At 38.5% G+C, this 12,123-nt stretch overlaps 1 protein-coding gene across 1 annotated transcript in view; it reads left to right on the forward strand.

Moving 5' to 3' along the window:
• The first annotated feature begins 4,578 nt into the window (after window positions 1-4,578).
• LOC103213803 (interleukin 18 receptor accessory protein) overlaps window positions 4,579-12,123 on the forward strand; it is a 30,205-nt gene continuing 22,660 nt past the window's right edge. The window contains 3 exon segments of the mRNA XM_007959545.1: window positions 4,579-4,648; window positions 5,117-5,429; window positions 5,522-5,702. Coding sequence (XP_007957736.1) covers window positions 4,579-4,648; window positions 5,117-5,429; window positions 5,522-5,702 — 564 coding nt within the window.

Below are 12,123 nucleotides of genomic sequence, written 5' to 3' on the forward strand. Positions count from 1 at the left end.
AAGGATACATTCCTTATGATGTCTTATGATTCACTGAGCATTTTGGTAGCACTGGAGTGAAAGGCATCACATAGATCTGAGGTGGTTTTAAATGGAGAAGTTGATAAACAAGCCACCCAATGTGTTATCCCAAATTAATGGAGGTTCCAGAAAAGGCTTGTTCTTGGGATTTTTAGTTGCCAACAGTGCTTGTAATAGATACTATAGTTCAGTGCTGACTCATCTTCCTAAACTCTGAACAGGGTTTCCCAAGGATGCTTCCTGAATCATAGGGAATGCCCCAGTATTTGTTTATAATGTAAACTTCAATGTTATTCTCCCTGAGAGTCTGATTTAATAGGTCCTTGGTGAGCCCAAATTCTGCATTTGTAAACATTGTTCCAAGTGATTCTTATAATCAAGATCATTTAAGAAATGCTACCCCAGAGGCAAAGTGGAAGACTGGAAATAATCCCAGGCAGCGGGAGATCCTAGGCCAGTGGGTGGGTGCAGCAGGGAGAGAGTATCTATCATCTCAAGGTTGGGATGTGAATTCATGAGAGCTGGAGACATCAGAGCTCTTGAGGCTTATTGGGGCTGCTAACCAAAAAGGTCAGTGATTGGAACCTACCAGCAGCGCTGCTGGAGAAAAGTGAGGCAGTCTGCTTCTGTAAATATTTACAGTCTTGGAAACCTTATGGGGCAGTTCTACTCTGTCCAATAACAAAGGCAAAATTGACTCAGTGGCAGTGGGTTTGGTTTTCTGGTTTTTGGAAACATTGAGGATGTTAAGTCTGCTATAGACTTGAACTTTCAGATATGGAATCTCTTAATGTTAGAGCTCAGATGAACCTTAGAGATCATCTAGTCTGATGGGTCTCAAGTCAGGAAGTTTAGAAAAAAGAAATAGAGATTTCCAGGCTTGAACCCAGGAAACTGAGTTTACTAATTCTACTGAGCAATAATTAATACAGTCCAATTAATTTATTTTGTAGATAAGGAAATTCACCTTCAGAGAGAGACTAAGTGGTTTAATTAGAATCACACCACAAATAAGTGGTCAGATCTAGATTGATATGTACTTGTCTTGACTCCTGCTGAAATTTTTTCCTTTATTTGGACAACATAAATTGATGATCTTTTACACATTAGTTGTTATCCTAGGGTGTGGAGATAAAGAGTTTTCAACCACAATTCCTACTCTTAAGAAGTCCCCAATCCCATGCGAGAGCAAGGTCTATAAAAAATATAGCAAGATCTATAAAAAGTCACTGTTCCTGGAGAGAGGATGCAGGTCTGAATACGACAGACTATGTTCACACACAGCTTATTTTCTAGTTGGAGAACAAGTGAACAGTTTTAAAAATGTTTTCAGATGATAATGTGTGCTTAGATGAAAATATGAGTAATGAAAGTGATGGTTACTGGCTGGTATAACTGATGAAGAGGCAAGTGGATTTTCTTATCCAGATGATGAGAAAAGTTCTCTCTGAGGAGGAAATCAAAGATAAGACATGAGGAAGCCAGATCATACAAGGTTTTGTAGATAATGCTTTGGAATATGTTCTCTATCTCATGGTCCGTGGGGGCCAGTGAAGTGTTTAGCCTAGAGGTGCCATGCCCAAGCTTGGGTTTTAGGAAGGAACCTCTGGTGGCTGGGGGCAAACAGAAAAGAGAGGTAGTTAGATTGATTGCTCTTTCAGGGGCTTTACAAGGAAAAGAAAGGAAAGCAAGCAGGGAGAGAGCATATCTTGAAAGACAGTTGCTTATCCTTTCTAGTTCCTTGACTACAGTCTTTGTAAGAAGACACTATCACCAATAGAAATAAGTCACATAGTCCCACATGTCCTCTAGTCCTTTGCCCTGGCACTGCTCAAAGCCTTCCATGAACTCATGAAGCCCCTTCTTCTTTCAGTATGCATTTCTTCTCAGCAGAGGACCATGAAAGCAGCTAGGTGGAAACACCCTGTACTTCTTGCCCCACATTGGTGAATTAGCCCTTGCATGGCTCTGTCCTGCCTCCTGTCTAAGATTAGTCTCTCTATCTCTGCCTGCTTCCTCTGAGAAATCAATCTGTGAATTCCCATATCTGTTTAACCTCTAGCTCACTCCTACCACAATGTAAACATGATCAAAGCTCTCTCATCTGGAACAATTGATCAAACCCAGGACATTCTACATTTAGTCCTGTCTTTCTTCTTCACAGTGTATCTTTTAGGAAAAATGGTGTTTCACAGTTTTTCATCCCCTATTCCTTTTCATCACACAGGTTTTCATCATCTCACCCCCTGTTGCATGAACTGGTCTCTTGGTTGCCAAACCTAACGGATACTGTTGTTGTTGTTATGTGCCCTCGAGTTGGACCTGACTCATAGAGACCCCTGCTTGGGTTTCCGAGGCAGTATCACTATGGAAGTAGATTGCCCCATCTTCCTCCTGAGGAGTGGCTGGTGGGTTTAAACTGCCAGCCTTCTGATTAGTAGTCAAGTGTCTTAGGCACTACACTACCAGAGCTCCCTAACAGATACTATTCAGCCCTTATTATGCCTGATTCCTTAGTAGCTTCCAAAGGTAACATCTAGTCTCTCATTAAAACTTTCTCTGTCCTTAGTTGCCTCTGTGTTATCCCTCTTTTTCTTTTTTTTTGGATTCATTACTCTTAATTTTCCATTGGTTCTGACCTGCCCTTAAATGCCTGTATTGCTCAGGCAACCTTGTCTGCCCTCTCCTCAAAATCTACAAACAAGCCTTGGCGATTTTAACCCTCTCCTCCTTGCCACTGACTTCCATATCCACTCTGAGTCCTAATCTACACATTCAGCTCTTGGAACGCTCCAGTTATATTTCCCAAAACACGTGGAGCTCAATGTTTCGACTACAGGATATGCTAATGAATTTGTAAGTATTAAAATATCTCTCTACTCCAGCATCTGAAGAGGCAAGATCTCTTGTTACAGGTATGGTCCATGTGTGTGTGTGTGTGTGTGTGTGTGTGTGTATGTGTATGTATGTATGTTGGAAAATTGTTGGACATGAAGAATTTTAGAAGATGAGAAAAGCTTCTGGGAAGAAGTTATTATTTTATGAGAAAAATATGGAGATACATGGAAAGATAGATCTTGGGAAAGTAGGAGGAGATGACTCCAAGAATGGCCAGAGATGGCAGGGAAGAGTGAGAAGAGCTTGCATGTATAGTTGTATGTGGAAGGAGAGAAAGAGAGAGAGAGAAAGAGAGATAGTAAGATTGAGAATTTTCTGATTGGTTGATTTTTGTCAGATGCCTAAAACAAGAAGTTTTTTAAAGGGATTTTTAAAGAGCTTGGCTGTACTGTATTCAGTGGGTCTTTCTTTGTCACTTTCTTTCTCTCTCCCTTTCTTCCTCTCTTATGTTCTTCTTTCTATCCCTTCACCCCTTTCTTCCTTCCCTCTCTCTTTCTTTTTCTTTCTGTTATCACTGGACTTTAAATCTTTCTTCATTTTTCCTTTTATTCCATTTCTGTTGTAACTTTTTTTTTTTTTTTTAAACATCTGTGTTCTCCATTTGGTGATGGACTTTTGAGGACTCCATTTTGTACTCCTCTCATTTAGTACTCTCCTGAATTTAATTAAAACATCTGATACAGTCTGGGTGTTTAGGGGAATTTTTAGCCAAAGGTCAGAGAAAATTACTTTATTTCTACAACTCTTAACAATAGAAGAGAGGTTCTTTTTATGTTAGTGATAATAGCTCAAAACTCTGAGAGGCACAGACAAAACTGTGCTATAGTAAATTACATTTATTTCCTACTCAAAGCAAAATTAAACAATAATCACTATTACTCACCCAGTATCTCTATTTCTCTCTTAAGTGAATTGAAAGTTCTGTCAGGCAGGTAGACAAAAGCACCAGTGACACAGCTCAGTCACTGATTCTCTCTCTTGAGGGAACCTGCTTTCCCTTTTATATTTAAGAGGATCAGTAATGATGACATCTAGTGACAACTTTCCCTTTCTTATTTGCGGCACAGAGAGATAGGATTCTTCTAGTCTGTAACAATTATTACAAACCCATTAGCATTCAGATAGTCCCAAATACTAAACATAATAGCTGCATCTCTAATTTCCTTAACTGTGCAAAATCTGACATTTTCGTTCACCTTGGGCCATTTTTTCAGAAAAATTTCCGCTTAAATATTTTCAAATTACTCGTGGAAATGTACATACTAGGTGAGAATATTAAAAGAGAGAAGGGGGCTTTCATGACAAAAAATGGGCTCAAAAGAACATACAGTAGGATGCATAGGTACAAGTGATTCCATAGGCTTGTGATGTACTCTTTCCTTTAGATGTGTAAGAAAAGACAAACATAAGGAGATGACTACACACCATTTGAAATCCCCACACAAAACCTGGGCATATGAAGCCCTATTTGGGTAAGACTTACACTCTCAAAACTTCCTGTGTGACTTGTGTTTTGATCACTGCTTTTGATTCTCCATTTTCCATTTCTTGGTTTATAGAAATGAAGAAGATTCTCAAGGCAGAGCTCTGAATCACAAAGCACTGTACTCTTGCAACAGGACATACTTATTGAAGCAATAAAATAACCAAAGGACAAAGATGCTTTATTTGAGCTGGATATTTCTTTGGATTGTCTCCAGAGAGAGAATTAAAAGTTTTAATATTTCAGGTAGGTGTTTTCACTTTTCGTGTTAAACTGTGAGTTTTGTGGTCAACATTTAAAGTGACAATCTGCTACATCAGCTGCATGATATATTAATACACACCATTTACTTTCTACTATTAAAATGGGAGTGCAGGGCAAATTATTGGAGTGAATAACCTTCAGCTGACACCAAGAAATGTTGAACAATTGAGCTACCAAAGCTGCGTGTTCAGTGGCAGCAGGTAAAGAGGAATAAACAGTGGCTCAGTCATATTTAATGGGAAACCTCTGCTGCTAATGGCAGTTGTTGTAGGACACTGAGAGGGAGTTAGAACATGAGCTTTTTTTTCCCCCCTACGAAACAGGAACAGTGAAGAAAACACACACACACAAAAGTTAACTTCTTGTTAAATTAAATTCTATTGCAAAGGCAAGTGAACATTTCATCTTCTAATTCATTTCTATGTTGATTGGTTTGTTTGTTGTTTTTAGGTTGCTCCACTAAAAAACTCATTTGGACATATCATGCGAGGAGTGAGGAGGAATTTCTCTTATTTTGTAATTTGCCAGAACTACAAAAATCACATTTCTTCCACAGGAGTCAGCTAGCATCAACACAAGTCCTGGAACACATGTCCTGCAATGGTAGTAAGGACCTGTCCAATGTCCAATGGTACCTACAACCTCAAAATGGAGACCCATTACAGGAAATTTCTAAAGACCATCTTCAAATCAAAAGTGCTCTTCATTTTTCCTCTATAAGAATGAGTGATGCTGGGTTATATATTTGTAGACCCAGGATTAGGTACATTCCAAGTTTATTCCTGAAAACATTCCCAAATCCTTTATTATCAAGATATAATATCCATGTTAAATAGACCTTGTTAATTCTCCTAGGAACCCTCAGGATGATGCCTGTTGTATCAACATGGTCTTAGAAGTCAAGCCCAAGACAAATACATCCTGCTTGGACTCTGGACATGAGCAAAATCTTCTTCTAGGTAGCACTGATTCAATTTCTTGTCCCAGTCTCAAGTGTCAGAATCTTACACAAAGCCCAGAAGTGACCTGGTACCAGGTAAGAATGACTCTCTGAAATTGACATGAGTATGTTTTTAATGGTAATATCTCTATAGTTACTTTACAGCAATGTGAGTTTGAGAATCTGAGGTCTAGAATTCAGAAAGGCTTGCCCTATGCCTATGGACAATGCTTGAAATGGTCTCTCCCCCCACCTTTTTTTTTTTTTTTTGACCTACAGAATCTGGTATTCCAATTATTAGACCACTTTTTTTTTTTGTCATTATACCAATGCCAGAAAAATTCCTAAAATTCAAGTATGTTACACATGAAGTAAGGCATACATTTACTAATATCTGCTAATGGAGAAAGCTAGAATAGTTCATTTTAACTATTTTTGAAAGCAGTGAACATTCCTGTGGGTAAGGAGACACAAAACAAGTAACTTTTGAATATTCTTTGAAAGAAATAGGGGATGGAATATTTTCCAAGGACGGCACATGTGAGAGGAAATTTAAGGCAAAATTAAGGGTGGCATTGGGTGATATGTGTCTTGTACAGCTAAGAAAGCAGGGAAGGAATTCAGTGCTAGAGAGACTGCAAAAGAGTCAGGGAGGCCTCATCTTCTGACCTCCTCTAACCACACAAGAGGAAGACAGAATCACCATCTGTAGCCCAAGGCCTATTCCTGTGAGGCCAGACATGTTGCCTCCATCCAGCACAGATTATGGGGTTTATTAGGGAAGTACCAGACTATAATTCAAGTTCAGAAATGATGCACAGTCTCTCTCAGCCTGCCATCTCTCAGCCAACAGCCTCTCTCAGTCTCTCTCCCACCAATGTGTGTATCTTGTTGTCTCTCTCTTAGCAATGTGTGTTTCTTGGTGTATCTCTCACAGCAGCTCATGTCTCTCAGGAGTGCATTTCTCTCAGCAGCACATCTTTTTCAGCCAGCAGTCAGAGAGATTTCTTCTACCTCTAAAAGAGCTCCTTTTGAGCCTGGCAGAGTGACCACTAACCAATCCCAACATCAGCATTCTATATACCTGAGAGAGAGTGAAATTCCCAGAAAATTACTTTGTGCTGCTCCCAACAGAAATATCTCAGGTGGATAACTTTAACAATCAGGAGCTACTCAGTTGCTCACAGCAAATTCCACCATGGAGTTTACAAAGACTTATGGCTAGAAAAGCCACACTATGTAATTTACTACACCACAGAGACAAAGGGAACAGAGGCAAGAGAAAAACAAGTTTCACAATGATGTTGTCATCACATATGAGAAACTGCCATAACAAACACATCTCCCATTTTCATCATGTTTTATACTTCTTCGGAGTGGTAACATACATATCAATGTTGGTAAAGCATCTACCCCAAAGTAGTCCTGTGCTAACTAATCCCTGTGTGGCAGAGTCCAGGAAAAGAGTTTAAGTTTCTCCTATAAGTGTAATAGGTTTTTGAAGTCCAATATTTTGCCTTAAAAATTCAGGCAAAATTTAAAATTTAAAATTTAACTTTATTATCTGTTAGTATAAAAATATTTTTATTGCCATTGATTAAAATTTTAAAAATGTGAACGATATTTACCCAGTGGGCTTATATACTACAAGATTAACAGTTAGCAATCCCTGAAGGTAAGGGATCTCTGGTAGCATAGTGCTTAAGGCACTTGACTGCTAACCAGAAGGCTGTTGGTTCAAACCCACCAGCCATTCCTTGGAAGGAAGATGGGCAATCAATCTACTTCCACAGGATACTGCCTCAGAAACCCAAGGAGGGGTCACTATGAGTCGGGTCCAATTCGACGGTACACAACAACAACAGATGGTACAAACATTGACCTGATAGAAATGTTTGGGTTTTTTTTTTTTTTCCTTGAGGAGAGGTGAGTATAATTGGACTCCCTTGGTCGTACAAAGGATTAATGTGCTTTCTGCTAAATGAAAGGCTAGAGGTTCAAATACATCCAGAGACACCTTAGAAGCAAGACCCATTGACTTACTTCCAAAAAACCAGCCACTGAAAACGCTTTGGAACTCAGTTGTACTCTGACACACATGGGCTGACCTTGAGTCAGATTTAACTCAACAGCAAATGGTGATTTTGGGTATAATTATTGTGATCCTCTTAAGACTCTGTGATCATAGGTAGTTAGGTGTTATGATGTCCAATATTGAAATACGTATACAGACAGGGTGAGTGATGTGCTTAAGGTCTTACATTTATATTTGAAAATGGCAGTGAAATTACTGTGGCCTCAATAAAATCTTAATTTATGCAACACATTAATTTCATTACCTTTAAAATGAGGTTAGTAAGAATAACCAATGGTTTTGTTCATTATTTTCAGTTTTGTCTGAAGAACGAAACTTCCATTAGTTTAAAAGTCTCTGTACTTGGACTGTCAGACCTTTCACTGTGTCTAGGTGAGCTGTTGATAGGCCCGTGAAGCAGGCTGAACCCCAGTGATGTTACTGTGACCTCATGTCAGTAGGACTTGTACCCAGAATAACTTTTCCATTGGTGGTTTAAGACAATCTCACTTGCATGCCACTGTTGCTTGCCACGATGTTGATGTCATTGCTGGGTTGTTTCTGTGCCCTGTGTTCTGTGGAATTTTTGCACATACATCTTCCACTTCTCTTTCTTATTTTCTTTGGGCTTAGTTTCCATGGTAACTGACATCTGTTGACATTCAGTGAACCTGGTGAGATGGAGAACTGGTGAACATGGTAAGAATAGCCAAACCCTAATAAGGAATAAGGAAGAAGTAAAGACAATTTGTATTTGACTTTTGAAAACTCTTCCAAGGCAGATACATTTGCCCATTCCATTGTTCTTATTATGAATATTGTGGACATCTCACAATCCTGGACAACTTTCTAACATCTATTGAATACGATAGTCCACCTGTTGTCCAACCAATACTGAGAAATACTGAGAACAGAGGAACCATTTCTGTCCTTGTTCTAAACAGAATATTAATACAATGAACTATTGTATTAGCACTGGGACATTTTATGGTTGATTCATTCTGAGTTGGCAGATGGATCTTTTTCACAAGAGCTATGATCTGGACAGTTCTCTTTATTTTGGCTAACAGAGTAAAATTTGTATCCATGTAAACAATTTTACATTTATTTCTATTAAATTAAAGTTGTTTTTTTTTTTTTTTTAGTTTTAGCCTATCATTACATGTGTCAAGATACTGGAATTCTGATTTCAAATTCTCACACATTAGCCATCCTTCTCAGATTTGTGAGTTCTGTACACAAAGCATGATATATCTTCACTCAGGCCTCTAGTGAAAATATTGAACAGGATAGCATAGTACTGAGGATAGAGTTTGTAGCTGTTGAGTGATCCTGTTTGTAAGTAAAATGATCCTTCTACTAATATATGGTCCATTAATTCATTAACTTGGTAGTGTTGCTGCTCAATTACTTAGAAAGACATACAAATGTATTATCATTCAGTCCAAATGTATCAAGAAGATCATGAAAATATTTTCCAAATGACTCAATGAAGTGAAGACAGTGTGTCTGCTATATTTCTCTGAGCCTTTGACCTCATCATTCTGTCATTGAAGGAAATGAAATGACTTTCACATATTTATTGTTAGTGAATGTAAATGGAATGATATTTATCACACTTTTTAAGATTTTACAGACCATCTATTTAGTAATTCATACAAGAGTCTAGATAGGAGTTGACAACTAATTCATTAATCTATAATTTACATAATATATCCTTTTTCCCATTAAAATATTATTTTTTTAGGTGCCATTAAGTTGACTCTCACCTCATACTGACCTCATGTACAATAGACAAAATATTGTCCAGTCCAGCACCAGCCCCATGATTGGTTGCAGATGGGACCGTTGTTATCCATAAGGTTTTCAATGGCTAATTTTCAGAAGTAGGTTGCTAGGCCTTTCTTCTTAGTCCATCTTAGTTTGCTCCACTGAAACCTGTTCAATATCAATGCAACATGTAAACTTCCAGTGACAGATGGGTGGTGGCTGCATATGAGGGGTTTGGCTGGGAGTTGAACATGGGTCTCCCTTATGGAGGGTGAGAATTCGACCACTGAACCACCATTGTCTTCCATTAAAAGACAAATATTATCTTTAGCACAAGATAAATATTCTCTTCAGTACAACATTTATGGTGTCAGTTTATTACTGAGACAAGAGCGTGGGCAGTTATGCTCAGCAGGAAGGAGCAACAAGGGCAACAGAAACAGAAAAAGAATATTCAGTGAATGGTGGGGAGGCTGCACAAGTTCTTGAGTGATGTTGTGAGTCTTAAAGCTGGAAAGCATAAGTTCTTGAGTGATGTTGTGAGTCTTAAAGCTGGAAATAAAGGCTATGGTTTAGATATGGGAACATTGAGAACCTGTTAATGTGTTTGAACTTAGTAGTGTATGTTTGGATCCAAAGAACTAGCAGTGGGAACAGAAGAAAGGTAGAAGACGTCAGTCATATTTTCAAGGAATAAAATAAAAGATTAAATGCTTTGATTGTGGAATTTGAAAGAAAGAATTAAATATTTTGGGTCTTTCTGGCTCAAAAGATGTTAATAGCATTTACCACTTTGGGAAGAGTAGAAATTAGTTTCAAATAGGAGTGGAAGAAAAGTGGTGTGTACAGATCTGGACTAAAGGAGTCCATAATGGGGAACATGAAATGGGCATGAAAGTCTGGAGTCCATGAAGAAAAACACAATTAGAGATGTAGATCCTGAGAGTCTTTCACACTAGGTAGTGGAAATCCAGGTAGCCACTAACTGCCGTGCATCTCTGGGGACTGCCATTCCCATAAAAAACAAGGTGCTCTTTGGAGTGGCAATGATGCTTGGTAGTTCAGGAGCTTAATAATATTATGCTATAAAACTAAAAAAAAAAAAAAAAACCACACACACACACACCTCGTTGCTGTTGAGTCAGATCTGACTGATAGTCACCCCCTCCTTGAGTTTCCGAGGTAGTATCACTCCTCGGAAGGAAGGTTGGGCAATCCTACTTCCATAGTGATACTACCTCGGAAACCCAAGGAGGGGTCGCTATGAGTCAGGGCTGACTCGACGGCACATAACAACAACAACAACAACAACAATCACTACGGAAGTAGATTGCCCAGTCTTCCTTCCCAGGAGTGGCTTGTGGGTTTGAACCACCAGCCTTCTGGTTTACTGTCAAATGCCTTAGGCACTACGCCACCAGAGCTCCCATTATGGTATAGAATTATAATTAAAACGAGCTCCTGGGTGGCACAAATGGGCAAGCACTCTACTACTATCACCTGAAAAGTTGGTGATTCAAGCCTACCCAGAGGTGCTTTGGAAGACAAGCTTGGAGATCTAGTTCCAAATGATCATAACCTTGAAAACCATATGGACCAGTTCTACTTTGCACACAGGGGTTGCAGTGAGTCACAAATGACTCGATGGCAACCAGCAACACAATATAGTACATTAAATTACAATAAATGCCTCAATAAGGAGAATAACCTTTTCTTGTTCTTCTTCTTGTTTCATACATACATTAAGATGTCCTTTATAGTGATTGCGCTTAGCTTTTTTTTTTTTTTTTTCATGATGCAATCCCTTTTAGGATTTATGGACGCTTTTCATAGATGTTCACATTCCTTCTATATTTGGTTCATGACTGAAATCTGAGCAAAACAGAAAATTTCCTATGCAGCTCTCTCTCTTTTCTCAAGGCTCATTTGTGATTGTATTGTTAGAATGTGTCTCTATTATCCTTGTCATAAATTGCTTCTCTTTTATACTTTTCTTTCATGTTCCCTTTGCATTACATCTCATAAAAGTATTAATGATACATATTAAGCCACACTCAAATATTTATGGAAAAAGAAAATGCCCACTTTTTTTTTTAATGTCCTCAGCTGAGGTTATGGTTACAATTCCTTTTCTTCTCTCCATTACCTTCCATGTTATGTACTACACACTTGCATTCCAAATTCTGTTTTTTGTAAGTAACTACTATATTTCCTAAGTTTTGTCCTGTGCTTTTAACCTCTTTTTCTTGTTTTAACATGTTTCTTGATTATTGCTATCCCCTGATAGCTGTTTAACACGTTTATTCTCATCTCTTGGCCTTATTTTACTTCTTATCCATAACTGTTCCTCTTTGACCATCTCTGGCACCTCTCTTAGCCTTTTTCCCGATCTAATGTAAACCCCTTCTTGGGCCACAATAACCAAATCAGAGACTTGGAGGGGTGAGGGAGATCACTGCTTTCACCAGTCAGCAAGCAAAGTGAGAAAGGAAACTCTTCAATCTGAACATGAAACTCAGAGTGATAAAAACTTAGTTTGATTCTTGCTCTTGTCACTTACTAGCTCAGTGATATAGGTAAAACACTTAAACTCCAGAGCCTCAGGTTTCTCATTTATAAAATAGAAGAAATACCATCTGCCCAAACCACGTCAGAGAATTCTTTTTTTTTTTT

This window comes from Orycteropus afer, unplaced genomic scaffold (genome assembly GCF_000298275.1).
Source record: "Orycteropus afer afer isolate SDZICR_OR568_19922 unplaced genomic scaffold, OryAfe1.0 scaffold00017, whole genome shotgun sequence".
In the NCBI taxonomy this organism is placed as follows: domain Eukaryota; kingdom Metazoa; phylum Chordata; class Mammalia; order Tubulidentata; family Orycteropodidae; genus Orycteropus; species Orycteropus afer.